Source organism: Phyllobates terribilis, unplaced genomic scaffold, assembly GCF_046119375.1.
Source record: "Phyllobates terribilis strain yellow unplaced genomic scaffold, ASM4611937v1 Scaffold_5__5_contigs__length_657084704, whole genome shotgun sequence".
Lineage (NCBI taxonomy): Eukaryota > Metazoa > Chordata > Amphibia > Anura > Dendrobatidae > Phyllobates > Phyllobates terribilis.
In genome coordinates, this window is record NW_027362765.1 from 528292178 (window position 1) to 528309659 (window position 17482).

At 40.8% G+C, this 17482-nt stretch overlaps 1 protein-coding gene across 7 annotated transcripts in view; it reads right to left on the minus strand.

Moving 5' to 3' along the window:
- Positions 1-14857: 14857 nt before the first annotated feature.
- SEC31B (SEC31 homolog B, COPII coat complex component) overlaps positions 14858-17482 on the minus strand; it is an 82905-nt gene continuing 80280 nt past the window's right edge. For 3 of the 7 annotated variants that reach the window (XM_073685748.1, XM_073685746.1, XM_073685745.1), the window contains one exon: positions 14862-16683. In XM_073685748.1, the coding sequence (XP_073541849.1) occupies positions 16504-16683 (180 nt within the window). In that variant the 3' untranslated portion in view covers positions 14862-16503. Of the gene's footprint in view, positions 16684-17482 lie in introns of all 7 variants that reach the window. The other 4 variants (XM_073685750.1, XM_073685749.1, XM_073685751.1 and 1 more) reach the window with 3 other exon arrangements.

The window sequence follows — 17482 nt, forward strand, 5'->3', positions numbered from 1 at the left end:
GTTCTTCACATGCATTTCCAAATGCGGGTTGACAAGCGCTTTCCAAGCGATTTTAGCATCACTTGGAAAGTGCTTGTCAACTTGGTCACACTATATCAATCCATGCAACCGGCATGGATTTAAATAGTGTGACCCGAGAGAATGTCAAAAAATAAAATATATACTTACCCTCCGATGGCCCCCGGTGTCTTTCTTCCCTCCGTTCTCCCATGCCGCCAGCGGTACACTGAAGGACCAGCCGACGTCAGCGTCGCGTGACCCGTCACATGACTATGACGTCAGTGCAGGTCCTTCAGTACATCGCGAGTTGCCGGTATGGGAGGAGGAGTGCAGCGGGGGCCGCCAGAAGGTAAGTATATATTTATTTTTTATTTTATTCTTTTTTTTACAGTTTTCTATGGTACCCAGGTCCGGAGGAGAGTCTCCTCTTCTCTAGACCTGGGTACCATAAGCACATTGGAACGCGTGGATTGCGCATCTACATATACAGTGATGCGTAATCCATGCGATCTAATGCAAGTCAATGGCGGCGAAAACGCAGCACTTCCGCAAAATAATTGGTAGTGCTGCGTTTTTTTCCACAATGATAATCCGCAGCGTAAATTTCCGCAGCATGTGCACAGCACATGCGGATTATCATTGGGGAACATGGCAGGCCTTCTACCATGCGTTTTTTAAGTGTTTCTGCAGCGTTTTTGCTGCTGCGGAAAAGCTTAAAAAACGCATCGTGGGCACACAACCTTATTAATGCAAGATATTTTTCACAACTATACTTAAAGTGTACCTCCACTTTCAGAAGAAAAGTGATTGTAGTGCAGGACGGATTTAGAAAAACGCTTATACTGTACTTTATTAGAGAATATTGCTTTTTACCCACAACACGGACCACCCGAGGTCCCTGCTGCACTAAACTAGGCATCATTCTGCTAGGTTAGTCTTCGTGTGGGAGCGAGTGTCATGGGGTCTTACACTGCTTACTTCCACATTAAGGCGGTAGCTAATAGCAGCAAGCAGGATGCGGCCTAGTTTAGTGCAGTCCGCAGAATGGATTTCAGATGGTCCGTGCTGTGGGTGAACAACAACATCCCGTAATAATGGGATTTAGAAAAACGATAATACTGCTAAGTCCTACATTATAATAATTTTTCTTTTGAAAGTACGCTTTAAAGTATACTGAAGCTGTATCTTTGCATATTCCAAAAATGTATAAAGGAAATGCACAGGCACTCAGCAGACTGTTTCTTATGGAGTTAAGTTTGCAGTTCCTGTATGTGTCTGAGTCCAACAGAGATGGATAACTTTTTTTTCTCAACTTGTATTGAAACAAAGACTTCAGAGTTCATCAACCTCCCACCGAAATTCACAGCTGCTGAACACACTAATCCCCTCTCCCTTCCTTTACGTCTTTCAATGGTCTCCTTGCTTCAAAGACACTTTGGGAAAGGACTTTGCAGAGTTTCGTAGAACTCCTTCTATAGAAGTTAGTGCAAGTATTATTCACAGAGCAAGTGGCTTTACAAACAAATACAGCCCAACAATCCCCTCTACCCTCCCAAACACACACATGGACACAAAAACATTCTAGCCCCCAGACATGATGTTATCTAAAACAGAATTAGAGGCCTGATCTCTCAATGTGGTGGATCTGCCAACTAACACTGTCACCTCTCTGTGCCTTTTGTCATAACAAATCCCACTCCTGAATGCAATAAATGCTGGCCTAGCTCTGTTGCATCCGGATGCTTGGGGACACAAGTAACTGTCACAAGATCATGTGTCCTTATTTAAATATGCAATACATATGCAGAGTTAATGCACAAAAACCATGTCCGTCATGTACATTTAAAAATGTACGAAATAAAAAAAAATCCAATGAGAGAATATATATTGTTCAGCAAGGCAAATTGCCCCAAACAATTGCAGAGGTTTTCTTGCTCTTTGCATGGCAAAAAAATTACTACAAGGCTGTGTGCCCACTATGCATTTTTTAAGCGTTTCTGCAGCGGCAATTCCACTGCAGAAACGCTTAAAAAACGCTTGGTAGAAGGTCTGCCATGTTCCCCAATGATAATCCGCATGTGCTGTGCACATGCTGCGGAAATTTCCGCTGCGGATTATCATTGCAGCACTACCAATTATTTTGCGGAAAAGCAGCGTTTTCACAACAATTGACTTGCATTGGAACGCATGGAATCCGCATCACTCCATCTGTACATGCGGAATCCATGCGTTTCAATGTGCGGATGGTACCCGGGTCTGGAGAAGAGGACACTCTCCTCCGGACCCAGGTATCATAGAACCTGTAAAAAAAAGAATAAAATAAAAAATATATATTATACTTACCTTCTGATGGCCCCCGGTGTCTTTATCCAATGCGTCCTGGCTTGCCGGCAGGATGTATTTGCTGATGCAGCAAAAATCTGAGAACCGTAATTGCTATTAAGAAAAAAAGAGGAAGAAAGCCTCACCATGTGTATTGTAGTTTAGTTGCTGCAAATGATTGCAGCCTGATTCCAATCCGTTGACCACCGTAATGAAGCAAAAAAGGAACTGGAGAAAAAAATGGAATCTTAGCGGCTGATAAAATTTAGCAATCTTTATTTCATGTCTTTAAAGAGATGGATATCCATCATGCATTGAGTATAGCGGGTGCTCGAGTGACATGCTCGAGTCTCCGCCCCAAATGTTTTGCAGCTGTTATACAGCCAAAAAAACCTTGCGGGGATTGTTTGCCATGCACGAGCGATCCCCGCATGTTTTTTTTTGGGTGTCTAATAACCGTGAACCATGCGGGGCAGGGACTCGAGCATGTCACTTGAGCACCAGATGCAAACGCAAATAGCGAGCACTTGCACTCAAGACTAATGACAACTTATTCAATATGATGACCTAATGTTGTCAAATTCAGTGTCGTACCTCTGGGTTCAAAATGTTCCCTATACCCCTTGATAAAATCCTGAAGGGGTATAGTTTCCAAAATGGAGTCACTGGGGGGAGGGGGGTGGTTTCCACTGTTTAGGCACATCAGGGGCTCCCCAAACGCAACATGGCATCCGTTAATTATTCAAGCAAATTTTACATTCAAAAAGTCAAATGGCGCTCCTTCCCTTCTGAACCCTGCCGTGCGCCCAAACAGTGGTTTTCCCCCACATATGGGGTATCGGCTTACTCAGGAGAAATTGCACAACAAATTGCATGGTGCAATTTCTCCTGTTACCCTTGTGAAAATGCAAAATTGGGGGCTAAAAAAACTTTTTTTGTGGAAAAATGTGAAAATTTTATTTTTACAGCTCAATGTTATAAACTTCTGTGAAGCATCTGGGGGTTCAAGGTGCTCACCACACATCTAGATAAGTTCCCTAAGGGGTCTAGTTTCCAAAATGGTGTCACTTGTGGGGGGTTTCCACTGTTTAGGCACATCAGGGGCTCCCCAAACGCAACATGGTGTCCGCTAATTATTCAAGCAAATTTTACATTCAAAAAGTCAAATGGCGCTCCTTCCCTTCCGAGCCCTGCCTTGCGCCCAAACAGTGGTTTTTCCTCACATATGGGGTATCTGCTTGCTCAGGGAAAATTGCACAACACATTTTGGGGTCCATTTTTTCCTGTTACCCCTGCGAAAATAAAAAAATTTGGGTCTAAAGTAACATTTTTGTGAAAAAAGTTAAATGTTCATTTTTTTCTTCCACATTCCAAAAATTCCTGTGAAGCACCTGAAGGGTTAATAAACTTCTTGAATGTGGTTTTGAACACCTTGAGGGGTGCAGTTTTTAGAATGGTGTCACTTTGGGGTATTTTCTGTCACAAAGACCCCTCAAAGTCACCTCAAATGTGATGTGGTCTCTAAAAAAATGGTTTTGTAAATTTTGTTGTAAAAATGAGAAATCGCTGGTCAACTTTTAACCCTTATAGCTCCCTACTAAAAAAAAAATTTGGTCCCAAAATTGTGCTGATGTAAAGTAGACATGTGGGAAATGTTATTAACTATTTTGTGTAACATATCTCTCTGATTTAAGGGCATAAAAATTACAATTTTGAAAATTGTGAAAATTGCAAAATTTTCGCCAAATTTCAGCTTTTTTCACAAATAAACGCAAGTGATATCGAAGAAATTTTACCACTATCATGAAGTACAATATGTCACGAAAAAACATTCTCAGAATCAGGGGGATCCGTTGAAGCGTTCCAGAGTAATTACCTCATAAAGTGACAGTGGTCAGAATTGTAAAAATTGGCCTGGTCATTAACGTGTGTAACGGGTCTGGGAGGCGGAACCTCTGGGCTACTATACAAGGGAGCGGTCCTTGTAAGGGAGCGGGTGGCGACCAGGCAGGCAGTCACAGCAGGTGACCGGGACAGTCTCTGGGTGTACGGGCAGGAGGTCACGGCAAGTGATCAGGGCAGTCTCTGGAAGAACGGGCTGGAGGTCACGGCAAGTGACCGGGGCAGTCTCTGGAAGAACGGGCTGGAGGTCACGGCAAGTGACCGGGGCAGTCTCTAGGTAAAGGGTAGGTACGACCTGTGATGGCTGAACCTCCAGGTAGGCTAGCAAGGCAGATGGAGGATGTGTGCTCCCAGGTGAGCAAGCGAGAGTCTCTGGAATAGCAGGTGGTCACAGCACGTGACGGCGGAGCCTCCAGGTAGGCAAGCAGGCAGGTAGCGGAGAAGCGCTCCCAGGTGAGCGGGCAAGAGTCTCTGGAATAGCTGGTGGTCACAGCACGTGACAGCGGAGCCTCCGGGCAGGCAAGCAGGCAGGTAGCGGAGAAGCGCTCCCAGGTGAGCGGGCAAGCTGGTCCATAGACAGACTGACCGGAGTTGTAAGGCAGACCGTCGGACCTCAGGCAAGCAGGCAGGTAGCTGATGTGCGCTCCCAGGTGAGCGGGCAAGTTGGTCCTTAGACAGACTGACCGGAGTTGTAAGGCAGACCGTCGGACCTCAGGCAGGCAGGCAGGTAACAGGAAATCAGGCAGGATTAGGACAGCAAGCTGGCAGGAATCTGGCAGGTAACTGGCAACGGGACCTGAGGGCTGAAGCAGAGTAGAACGGTGCAACAACATTGCTCGGGCACCTCCATTTTGGAGGAGGTGCCTTATATATGGTAAAGTCCTCCGGCCATTGGCCGGGGACTCCTTAGGACGGCGCGCGCGGCCCCTTTAAGAGGGAGGGAGGGCGCGCGCGCGCGCCCTAAGCACAGTGGCCGGGAAGGAGCGCGCGCTGCCAGCAGAGCGGGAGAGGGACGCCGGGCACGGAGCAGAGCGGTGAGGGGAACAGCGTCCCTGCCTAGCAGAGGGCAGGGACGCCGGCACTACAACGTGCAAACCACCCTTGGGGGTAAAGGGGTTAATGTAGGTTCATATGAAGAACTTGACTAGAAATCTTGAAATCCACACTTTATATCATCTTATTGCTTAATATTGCATATTTCTCAATGTGATAGAATATAAACCAATTACTATTTCATACCACAACAGACATGCGGCATGTATCATTAGTTACATACCTGAAAAAATCATATGAAATGTGAAATTATCCTCTACTGCATAATTATCTTATCCCCTACTGCATAAGATGGGAGATACCTTAGTGATAGAGGGGAGTCTAACTCGTGGCTCCCCCGCAATACCCATGGACTTCAAAACTTGGTAAAAAAAAAAATGTAAATCCTATAAGTTGCAAGGTGGGACCAGCCATGGATCAGACTTGTTTCATAAGCATATATGCGTGATCAAATAGATCGTGGGCTGAAACAACAGTTCTTCATAAACCCATTCCTGAACTATTTTTGCAGCATGCTATTGCCTGTAAGAATGTGTAGGCAGGTGGTACATATCAAACTATTAAAGATAAATGTCAGGACCCAAGATTTTCCAAAAGAAGGTGAATGTCAGGACCCAAGGTTTTCAACAAAACATTGCCAATAGAGTCACGCTGTCTGTCAAATTGTCTTCTTCCCATTCAGCATCTTGAAGCCATCTCTATTACTGGTAAGTGATGCACATGCTTTCAGTGACGGACAGAGGTCAAAATGGACATTCTGACTCAGTTGTACCATAAGCAGCAAGATGTAATGCACTAAGCGGTCGGCCGCACTTCTATCATAATTAGGATAAGGAATTTATGCTGCAGTAGCATTTCTGGTCATGATGAGCTAGCCTGCATTACCCACATCCATCAATAAGCCTCTGGCACTGATGGCCCTGTTGTGACTTCCTTAGCCTTTTTGTAGGTACCAAGCACTGCATATCGGAAACATCCCACAAGACCAAACTCTGCCTCAGTCATCAAGCCATCACAAATCGCAACTTGTCAAAGTCATCTTAAAAGGGGTTGGCCAAAAGTAGACAAAAAACAGGTGGTAATCCGGCACCAAACAAAAATATATAAAAAATCTATTTTATTGCTATTGATAAAAATGCAAGAAAAAAAACAACAAATATGTACATTAAGAAAAGAGGGGGAGAGGAAGGGGTACAAACCCCAATAAATGTCTTGCACATTTTGGACCAGTAGGAATGGAGATAAATTTGTGATGTAGACTGAGCCCTCGCGGGCAGGGTCCTCGCTCCTCCTGTACCAGTCGCCGTCACGTTTTGTTCAAGATTATTGTAACTGTTCTTGTATGTATACCCCTTTTTCACATGTAAAGCGCCATGGAATAAATGGCGCTATAATAATAAATAATAATAATATAGTCACATTCAATTCCCCAGAAGTTTAATTAGAAAAGAGGTTAAATGAAAAATGCAGCATTATATGCATATAACATAGGTATCCTAAAAAAAAAATACATTGAATCTGAGTGATAATTTAAGGCCAAAGGAAATTGTGCATTTAATTGTAAAATCCAATGCGCTCTCTCGTAAGTAAAACCTTATGCCAGTCACCTCCTTCCTGTGGTTTGTGAACCCGTCTGATGCCAATTACCCTGAGGGTAGAGGTGTCTCAAAAAAGTGTTTGGATAACCCTGAAGATGAGCGATTAAAGTGGGTGTTATCAGTTGAAGACGTCGCTACATGTTCTGTTATTCTTCTCTTAAACTTGCGTATTGTGCATCCCACATAATATTTTTGATGTAGTACAGATAGCTAAATACACCACGTAACAATTGATATACGAATTGATACGATAAACCATGTTGGAATTACCAGAAAAATTTGTTTTTAACATGAATCTGCAAAGAATGCATTTGTTACCTCTACATCTGTATGAGCACTTAGTATTTAACCAGGCATTAATGTGACCAGTATTACTGTAATAAAAGCTAGGAGGAACCAAGTTGCCTATATTAGTGGCTTTCCAAGCTAATACACCTGATACCCCCAGTAAGAATTTTAAAAAGGGTTTCATCCTGGTATAATATGGGCAAATGTTTATTTAACTATTTGTGAGTAGTCGGTACTATACGGAGTAGAAAGGTACAGTATGTAACCCCTTTTGTGTTCGTTTGGGATCAGTTTTATGATCTAGTAACAAGTTCTCAAAAATTTGCGGGCAGTGATAGTTAAAACTCTATTAAGGGTTGAGTGCTTGTATCCCAGTTTTAAAACACGTTTTTTTTATTTTGTAACACACTTTTTGGTATTCATTGTGTAACTGGCCCGGTGAGCTCTGGTAAAGTCCCCAATGGGCAAATTGCAAATAATATGTGGGGGATGGCAGCTTGTGGCATGCAAAATAGAATTGCCACTAAGAGGTTTCCTATATAGAGTAGTATGAATATTGCCATCAGATGCATTTACCTGTAAGGTGACATCTAAAAATGGAGCCCAATTTGTATATTTGTCAACCGTAAAACGCAGATTTATCTAATTGTGGTTCAGATATTTTTCAAACACTTCCAAAGAATTCGTATGGGAGATATCATGGTCAACCCAGCAAATTGAGTAGGTCGTCTATGTATCTCCCATACCATCTGACTGAGGACAAAAAAGGATTATTGTAAATGTGTATAAATTTGGTCTCCCACCAAGACATATAGTGGTTGGCCAAAGAAGGTGAGAAGCTCGCACCCATTGCACAACCACAGACCTGATAGGAAAACATACCATTGAAACAAAAATAATTCTTCTTCAACAAAAATCAGAAAGAGTGTATGTGCTAATATAAATCAAATGAATTTTTGCAGAGTCTGGTAAGATGGAAAGATAATGCTTCCAATGACAAATTGTGAGGTATGGAAGAATAAAGAGAGGAAACATCAGATGTTACCCAGATTTAATTCTCAGTCCATTTAATCTGTTGTAGGTTGGATAGATGATGTTTAGTGTCTCGTATACAGTGGTGTAAAAAAGTGTTTGCCCCCTTCCTGATTTCTTATTCTTTTGCATGTTTGTCACACTTAAATGTTTCAGATCACAAAACAAATTTAAAATATTAGACAAATATAACATAATAAAAACCTTCATTTAGAAACTGCACTTTGTGTTTACTTAAGGGAAAAAGAAATTCAAACCTACAGGGCCCTGTGTGAAAAAGCGATTGCCCCCTAAACCTAATAACTGGTTGGGCCACCCTTAGCAGCAACAACTGCTATCAAGCATTCACGATAACTGTCAAGGAGTCTTTTACAACACTGTGGAGAAATTTTGACCCACTCATCTTTGCAAAATTGTTGTAATTCAGCCAGATTGGAGGTTTTCCGAGCGTGAACTGCCTTTTTAATGTCATGCCACATCATCTCAATAGGATTAAGGTCAGGACTTTGACTAGGCAAGTCCAAAGTCTTAATTTTGTTTTTCTTAAGCCATTCAGAGGTGGACTTGCTGGTGTGTTTCGGATCATTGTCCTGCTGCATAACGCAAGTGCGCTTCAGCTTGAGGTCATGGGAACCTGTTGAAGCGCAGCTGCGCAAAATGGCCATTTTACTCTTCCCTTCTCCTGAACATTCCCTGCCTTCCACTCAGTTAGATCCTGCCCCAATGAATTGGAAATAAAGGACTGTTTGAATCGCATACCTGGTGAGTGCTGCTTTTCTTAAATTTTCTTGGATGTATTACTTAATGTTCTTTTTGCTCAGCAGTGGTTTTCGTCTTGGTACTCTGCCATGCATGCTATTTTTGCCCAGTCTCTTTATTATGATGGAGTAATGAACAATGACCTTCACTGAGGCAAGGAAGGCCTGCAGTTGTTTGGAGGTTGTTGTAAGTTGTTTTTTTTTGACCTCTTGGATGAGTCGTCGCTGCGTTCTTGGGGTAATTTTGGTCTGCCAGCCACTCCTAGGAAGGTTCACCACCGTTCCATGTTTTCGCCATATGTGGATAATGGCTCTCACTGTGGTTCACTGGAGTCCCAAACTTTAGAAATGGCTTTATAACCTTTTCCAGACTGATAGATCTCTATTGCTTTGTTTCTCATTTGTTCCTGAATTTCTTTGGGTCTCAGCATGATGTCTAGCTTTTGAGGATCTTTTGGTCTACTTCACTTCATCAGGTTCTATTTAAGTGATTTCTTGATTGAGAACAGGTGTGGTAGTAATCAGGCCTGTGTGTGGCTAGGGAAATTGAACTCAGCTTCCCAAAGATGCGATAAACCACAGTTAAAATATAAATTAAGGTGGGGGGGGGGGGCAATCACTTTTTCACACAGGGCCTGTAGGTTTGGATTTCATTTTCCCTTAATAATAAAGACCTTCATTTAAAAAACTGCATTTTGTGATTACTTGTGTTATCTTTGTCTAATATTTAAATTTGTTTTGTGAGCTGAAACATTTAAATGTGACAAACATGAAAAAGAATAAGAAATCAGGAAGGGGAAAAACACTTTTTCACACCACTGTATAACCTACATTATGTTGGACTAGTGGCTGCAACAAATTATCCAGCCAAGTGGAAAGATGTTCACTGATAGAACCAATACCAGCAACAATCAGATGTAGAGATGAAAGAAACTGTGATTTGTGAGTCTTGGGCAATGCATGGAAAATTGGACAAATAGAAAACTCAACCAATAAATATTCATAAAGTTTGTCCTTGAGTATGGCCAAGTATACACCTTCCTGTAAGATCTTAATAAAAGCTTCACATAAAACGCCCCCACTCTGGTCCATCATCTGTTAATGGAAATATGGGGGGCTTCCACGTTACTGGTAGTACAAAAGCGAAATGGTCCCACCCCCAAAGAAATTCAGCAAATCCAAATTCCCCCTCCTTTCTTAGCACCACAGTGTGTCTTAGTGTCCACATTTTGGCATGGGTATAATTTCCAAAATGGGGTCACTTGAGGGGGGATTCTGCTCTTTTAGCACTTGGGGGCTGTGTATATGGAGTCCGCAAACTATTCTAGGAAAATTTACACTCCAGCAGGCAAATAGCGCTCCCTCCCTCCCGAGTCTCACTGTGTGGCTAAGCAGTACTGTACAGCCACATTTGGGGTATTGCCACGTTCAGCAGAAACTGTGTGACACATTTTGGAGCCAATTTTTACCAATTGTCCCATGTGAAAATGTGAAATCTGGGGCTTAAACAAAATTTTTGTGGTAAAAATGTAATTAATTTTTTTCTTCACTGCCCAATGGTATAAAATTCTGTGACACACCTGTGGTGTCAATATGATTACTGCACCCCTAGATTAATTCAATGAGAACTCTAGTTTGTAAAATGGGGTCACTTATGGGAGATTCTGCTGTTCTGGAACCTCAGGAGCTCTACAAACATGTAACCCTCAAACCATTCCAGCAAAATTTGAACTCCAATATGGCACTTCTTCCCTTCTGAGCTTTGCACTGTGCCTCAAAAGTAGTTTTCGACCACACATGGGGTATTGGCGAACCCAGGAGAAATTGCACAACAAATTTTGATGTCCATTTTCTCCTGTTACCCTTGTAAAAATAAAACATTTGGGGCTAAAAGATAATTTGTGGAAAAAATTTGATTTTTTTTATTTTCACAGTTCTACATTATAAACTTCTGTGAAGCACCCGAGGGTTCAAGGTGCTCACCACACATCTAAAATACATTATTTGAGGGGTCTAGTTTACAAAATGGAGTCACTTGTGGGGAGTTTCCACTGTTTAGGCACATCAGGGGCACTCGAAACGCGACATTGCGTCCACTCTTGATTCCAGCCAGTTTTGCATTCAAAAGTTAAACAGTGCACCTTTCCTTCCAAGTCCTGCCGTGCACCCAAACAGTGGTTTTCCTTCACATATGGGGTATCTGCGTACTCAGGAGAAATTGCACAACAAATTTGGGTGTCCATTTTCTCCTGATACCACTGTGAAATTAAAAAAAATTGGGTCTAAAGTAAAATTGTGAAAAAAATGTTTATTTTTTCCTTCCACATTGCATTAATTCCCGTGAAGTACCTGAAGGGTTAATAAACTTCTTAAATGTGGTTTTGAGCACCTCGAGGGGTGCAGTTTTTAGAATGGCTTCAGTTTTGGGTATTTTCTGCCATATAGACCCCTCAAAGTCACTTCAAATGTGATGTGGTCCCTAAAAAAAATGGTTTTGTAAATTTTGTTGGAAAAATGAGAAATCACTAGTCAACTTTTAACCCTTATAACTTCCTAACAAAAAAATGATGTTTCAAAAATTGTGCTGATGTAAAGTAGACATGTGGGAAATGTTATTAACTATTTTGCATGACATGTCACTCTTATTTAAGGGCATAAAAATTCAAAGTTTGATAATTGTGAAAATGTCACAATTTTTGCAAAATTTCCGATTTTTTCGCAAATAAATGCACGTCTTATCGAAAAACTTTTACCCCTATCATGAAGTACAATATGTCACGAAAAAATAATCTCAGAATCAGTGGGATCTGTTGAGGGGTTCCAGAGTGATTACCTCATAAAGTGACAGTGGTCAAATTTAAAAAATTTGGTCTGGTCATTAACCTTGCAAAGTGCAAACAGGAGAGAAAGTTACAGAATTCTTTTGACAAGTCTCGATTCAATATGGAACATCCACTTATCAGGCATTTATGGTGAATACATCAGAAATCCCCTGAATGTCTGACCCCTTTGGGTTTTACTATGGCACTAGATTTGATTTAAGCTGACAATGCGGCCTTTGGACCAGAACAGGTTGTGCACAAACTAAATTGATTTGCGTTTGTGTAATTACGGGCACAATATCTAAAACAATATACATTTTCCTTCAATACATAGGTAACTCCTACAGCTTACATAACATGGAAATAAAGATGTAAACTGCAAAATGAAAGAGGAAAATAGTAACATTGGTCCATATTATACCGATAGTTGTACTAGGTGCTATGAGCTGTAAGTTAGCAGTTTACCACTCACTGACAGAATATGCAGTAAATTACTGTAAATCATTTCCTAATTCCATATACAGGTAAAGCTGTACATCCTTGGCTTGGCTGGAAAACACAACTTCAGAGTAAAAAATGATGGATCATCATTGCCCATCCATGATACACAAAATGGTGGCAGACACAGAGAATCTCCTAAAAATAGTTAAAACAGTTTAATCCTGATAAAGACAATCAGATAAGAATCGACTGGAACCCCTATCTGGGCCACCAACTGTCCAGAAATTCCAGGACAGTCCGTAAAAATAGGGCACTTTTTTTGCGTAGTCCATAAAAAAAAATGTAAGGCGCCCATGATTGTCTTGAAGCTGAAGAAACTTATACAGATTATTTTGACTGTAATTATCATCATTTTGCAGTTCACAGTGAATGCAGCTGATGTCTTCATATCAGAACTATTGGCTGTAGATATCTATCACTTATAATCATAATGATTTATTATGGTTTTCAAATGTGTTCATACAAAATATTGTCTGTCCATGATTGTTTGATAAGCTGTCCAGAAAAAATAAAAGTCAAAATTGGCAACCCTGACCCCTATACCAAGAGATCGCATTTACACTGCTTTTCAATAATTTCTTCTTAATATGGGTATAGAATTCCATCCCCCCCCCATAAATATCTCCAATTTCTCTTCATCCCCTTACACAGCCATAAAGTTTATTGATATATATTTCAGTCTACCTGTACCGTCCATTATGTTCTTCATTGAGCTTTCCATTGGGGTGTTGTTTATGAAGATGTACTGCTGACATATCCATTCATTTGAATGGTGCAAAGGGAGTGTAAAATATGAAACGTTGGACACAATAGCGTGGCCTATCATTTTTGGTGTTTTTTTTTTCCATTTTCAATATTACTACATTAAAACATTCCTGAAATCTTGCAATTTTCACTCTGAAAAGAAGGCCAAATATAAGACTGAGACTTCTTTTTCTGTAGAGATCACTTTTCGGCAGGCAAGTCATTTCATGATCATCACACAGGATGAGCGAGAGAAAATGAGAAATGACACAGAATCCACCATTCACTTCTCACTTCCTCCCACTCCTTGCACAATGACCTCTGCACAGATCATGCCTAGAAAACTCTACCATCAAAGTAAACAAATATCTCCAGACTTTAGTGGTCTGTGGTCCATGTGGTCATTAAATTGCATTTTCGAATGTTGCAAGTTTCAACTCAAGCAGATGCCTTTTCCAAGAAGTCATATAATAAAAATCTACCATCAGAAAATAAAAACAAGATTAGAAAAAAGGAAAGCGTTTCACTAGCTGGATTTAATTTGTAAAAAAAAAAATGAATAAAAAGGAGTGCACTGCTCCCTACTTCTTGTTTTCACCTGCTTGATTGCTTCTTTTTACAGTTTATTTGCAATATTACCCAGAAATGGGAATAAACCTTTAAGGGGGGGGGGGGGGGGGGATGTCTCAAAGAAAGTCTGTCCAATTTTCAAACACTGTTTACAGATTACACTATAATATATCTATTTTTTTTATTTAAATTAAGGGAAGGGGAAGAAGATATATACTGACTACATTAGTGATTATATGGTTCTGCTCTCTGAAATAAGTGCGACCATACTATATTGCTGAACTGTCTAGTTAATAAAGGGTCTTACCAATGTGACAATCTGTGACAAACAAGACATTAATATTCCATGTATATAACACATTTGGACTGCACATGGGAGGTTTTGTTTGTCTGATGGGACAAGATATTAAAGTGCTTATCTAATATCTCTGATGGAAGATCAAATTTTATACAGCCATTATTTATATTTGGGGAAAATCGATGTGTATAATTACAGCCATAACCCATTTATCATAAAGGGACTGGGTTAGGTATTCCCATTAACATCTTTCTCTCATTTCTATGCACCGGGATTTTTTGTGTGTTATCGTCATTGACGATAACCTTTATATGCATCTGTAGATGCATGTGATTTGTATATTTTACAGTTATCCATTTTAATAATTTTTTCTAATAAAGATCAACATTTTTTTTTACTTTCTTCACATCTTTTCTTCTTCCCCATCCCTTAGAGTGTCCATGATTACTAGGCGGTGTACATCTATGAGATCTGACTTCTATCTTTTGTGTTTATTTAAATTAACACTTTGTATTTGCAGTTTAATATCCACAGGAATTTTGTTTTGGCTTTGTCCAGCCCATTCGGACATCAGTTGTAACCAGTATTAATGCTGTGCATATATAATTAATTTCCAAATCGTAGAATAATAACTCAATGGAGCGGATGGCAGAGCATAATATTTGGTGCCTTTAATGAGACTCCTGACGTGATGGTCTTGGCTTATCCACACATCTGTGTGCCATCTTCAACGTGAACCAAACTCCTACATTTAAATGACTGGGTACGTGATGTGTGCCAATTGTGCTGCATCTGTATATAGTATGGGCCTAAGAACAACAATTCTGGAACATTTTTTAGAGCTTTCCATATTGTGCCATTTCTTTGTTACTCCTAGAAATGCACGAAAAATTTGTAACTAGGTGCCACCATTCCCCTTGTGTCCCTACAATATCGGCACTGATTATAGAGAACACATACATCCACACAACTGGTAACAAACAGCTGCCAATTTATTCATAAATGTCTAGTAGCAATAACAGAAAAGCACAAAGCAAAAATATAAGAAGATATGCTCCAGAATGGTTGTTTTATGGGTTACGCCCTAAAACCGATGTGTCATGAGAGCTGAGGCTTCTTTGTTGGTTAGCGCTTTGCAACCCCTTTTACCAATTAAGAAGTAAGAGTCATGTCAGATGATTTATTCAGCATATTTGTGCTTTTATAAACAGATTTTAAATAACGCAATAACTTAAAATGATAGACACTGCAGTAGCGACCTGAGTGTTTCCTTTATATTACAAGCACGCCATATTCTTCAGTAAGAATGAGGCATACATTGTCCACACTGCTGGTTGTAATTCCTGTATTATATATACTAGTACAATTCCTTTAATACATAGTCTGAGACCAGGGAACTTCTGTTAGTCCAGCATCTCTATTAAAGCCAGAATAAGTCAATAATAGAATCAAAGCAAACAGAAGCCCCGCTGATGGGCGCAAAAAGCAGGCAATGAGCAGATATTCATTTTCTCCTAACATTTTTAAAAATTAATTCTAAGCACAAAAGGTCTATAACATACAATTAAAGGGATTCTGCTGCCAGGTATTGAGGGCAGCATAAAAGTAGTGTCAGACACCCAGATTCCATCACTGGGTAAGTTACTTTTTTCTTGTAGCACTTTTTATTAAGTCACAAGTTATCTGCTGCAGTGAAAGCAATAATTCATAAGTGGAGGACTAGCCCCAACCCTCCCAAAGCTGACTGACAGCACTGCTGCAGGACCAGCCCCAACCCTCCTACAGCTGACTTACAGCACTGCCGGAGGACTAGCCCCAACCCTCCCAAAGCTGACTGACAGCACTGCTGCAGGACCAGCCCCAACCCCCCTACAGCTGACTTACAGCACTGCCGGAGGACTAGCCCCAACCCTCCCACAGCTGACTGACAGCACTGCCCTTACACTGTGCAGAGGGACAAAGCCGATGATCAGTGGTGAAACGCCAGAAGAGCAGTTCATAGATATCGAGGCCTCCGATCCACGTACACATCACAGAGGACTCCAGCACTTGGCGTCACTGCTGCTAATAATCAGCGATTTTACAGAAAAGATCACTTTTTTGCCTTCAGAAAATGGCGACAGATTCCCTTTAAACAGTACTGTACTCCAGATTGTCTTTGGAGGCAGATGTGTGCTGTGTGCTCCCCTGCACAGTTGCAGCTTTTTCGCCAAATGTGTTGATTTCTAGGAATTTTGTCCTGAACATAAACCACTCCATCTGTAAACTGGAGCCATCTTGAATTTGTGACGTCATTCAGTACTGGGCTAAATATTGTACTTTAGGCTTTCTTTCTTCCATTCTGGACCAAGAAGAACCTAGCACTAAGTTTAACCTTTAATTCTGCACAAATCTCAAGATGGCGTCCCACTAGATCTACGTTTTATTTGTTCAGCAATCTAAAGAAGAAAATATTGCACTGCTTCCGCGTGTACTGTTTGTATATTAGAAAGTATCCAATTGCTGATAAATCTGCACCAGTATGGTGCAATGTGATTACTCATTCCACAGTATAGAAAGGTTTTATGCTGCCAGCTCCCATTGTACAGTTGTAATGTCCGCATCAGTTTTTAGTGCTACACCCCCAATTTGCTGGCAATCGTCATAAGGACCTTTAAAATGGGCATGAATCCGGAGACTTCACTGAAGTTGCTTCCACTGACCACGTGTGTGTGTACAGCAAGACCTTGCTGGTAATTGCGACTCTCCATACAACAGGCAATGTCATGTAGCCCAGCCAGAATATGCAGAGATAGCTGAAGAAAAAAAAATGATTGAATGACTACTTAATATACAAATCAGAACTATGTAAAAAGAAATCATTTATATTACAAGTAATAATTACAATACAAAATAAATATAGCTTACTTTATTTCACAGCTAAATTCTTTGCATTCAAAATCCCGTCATCATATAATGTTGAAAATTCAGAACATGAACTTTTCACGTTGTTGGAAAAAGATGTAGTCAACCAAGCAGCTGCCAGTTATCTTCTGGGTATGGCCAGCTGACCACCAAGTATTCCTATGTGAGGTTGGCCAAAGCTGGCCATACACATTAGATGGCTGTCAGCCAAATAATGCTTTGGCTGATCATTCGTCAGATAGTCACCACAGCCAACTCTTCCATACGAGGGCGCACTCGTTTGGTCGAGCGCTCCTGTGTTCTCTATGAGAAAGCAGTTGACATGTCAGCCGGTGGCTTATCTTTGGAAGAACAATTCAATCGTCAGTACATGTCAGCTGAACATGCCGATATCGACACTAGCCTAATGTTTATATGGGCCTTAACACAGGTCAGGTCCTCCAGACCATGTATTCTTATTGCTATCTACTTATGCTGACAGATAAAAAGAGCTTCACCCACGGCCCCTCTCCAGCAACTGAATAATAGGGTTTATGAAGGTGGGTTTCTAAACTGGACAATGCCTTTAAAGTAGCAGTCCAATAATTTTTTTCAATTCATACTGTCAGTAATATTCTTATATCTTTGTTTGGTTTCTTTATACCTGGAAATTCAAGTCATGTGATCTGATGAAGAACCCCTAGGCAATAC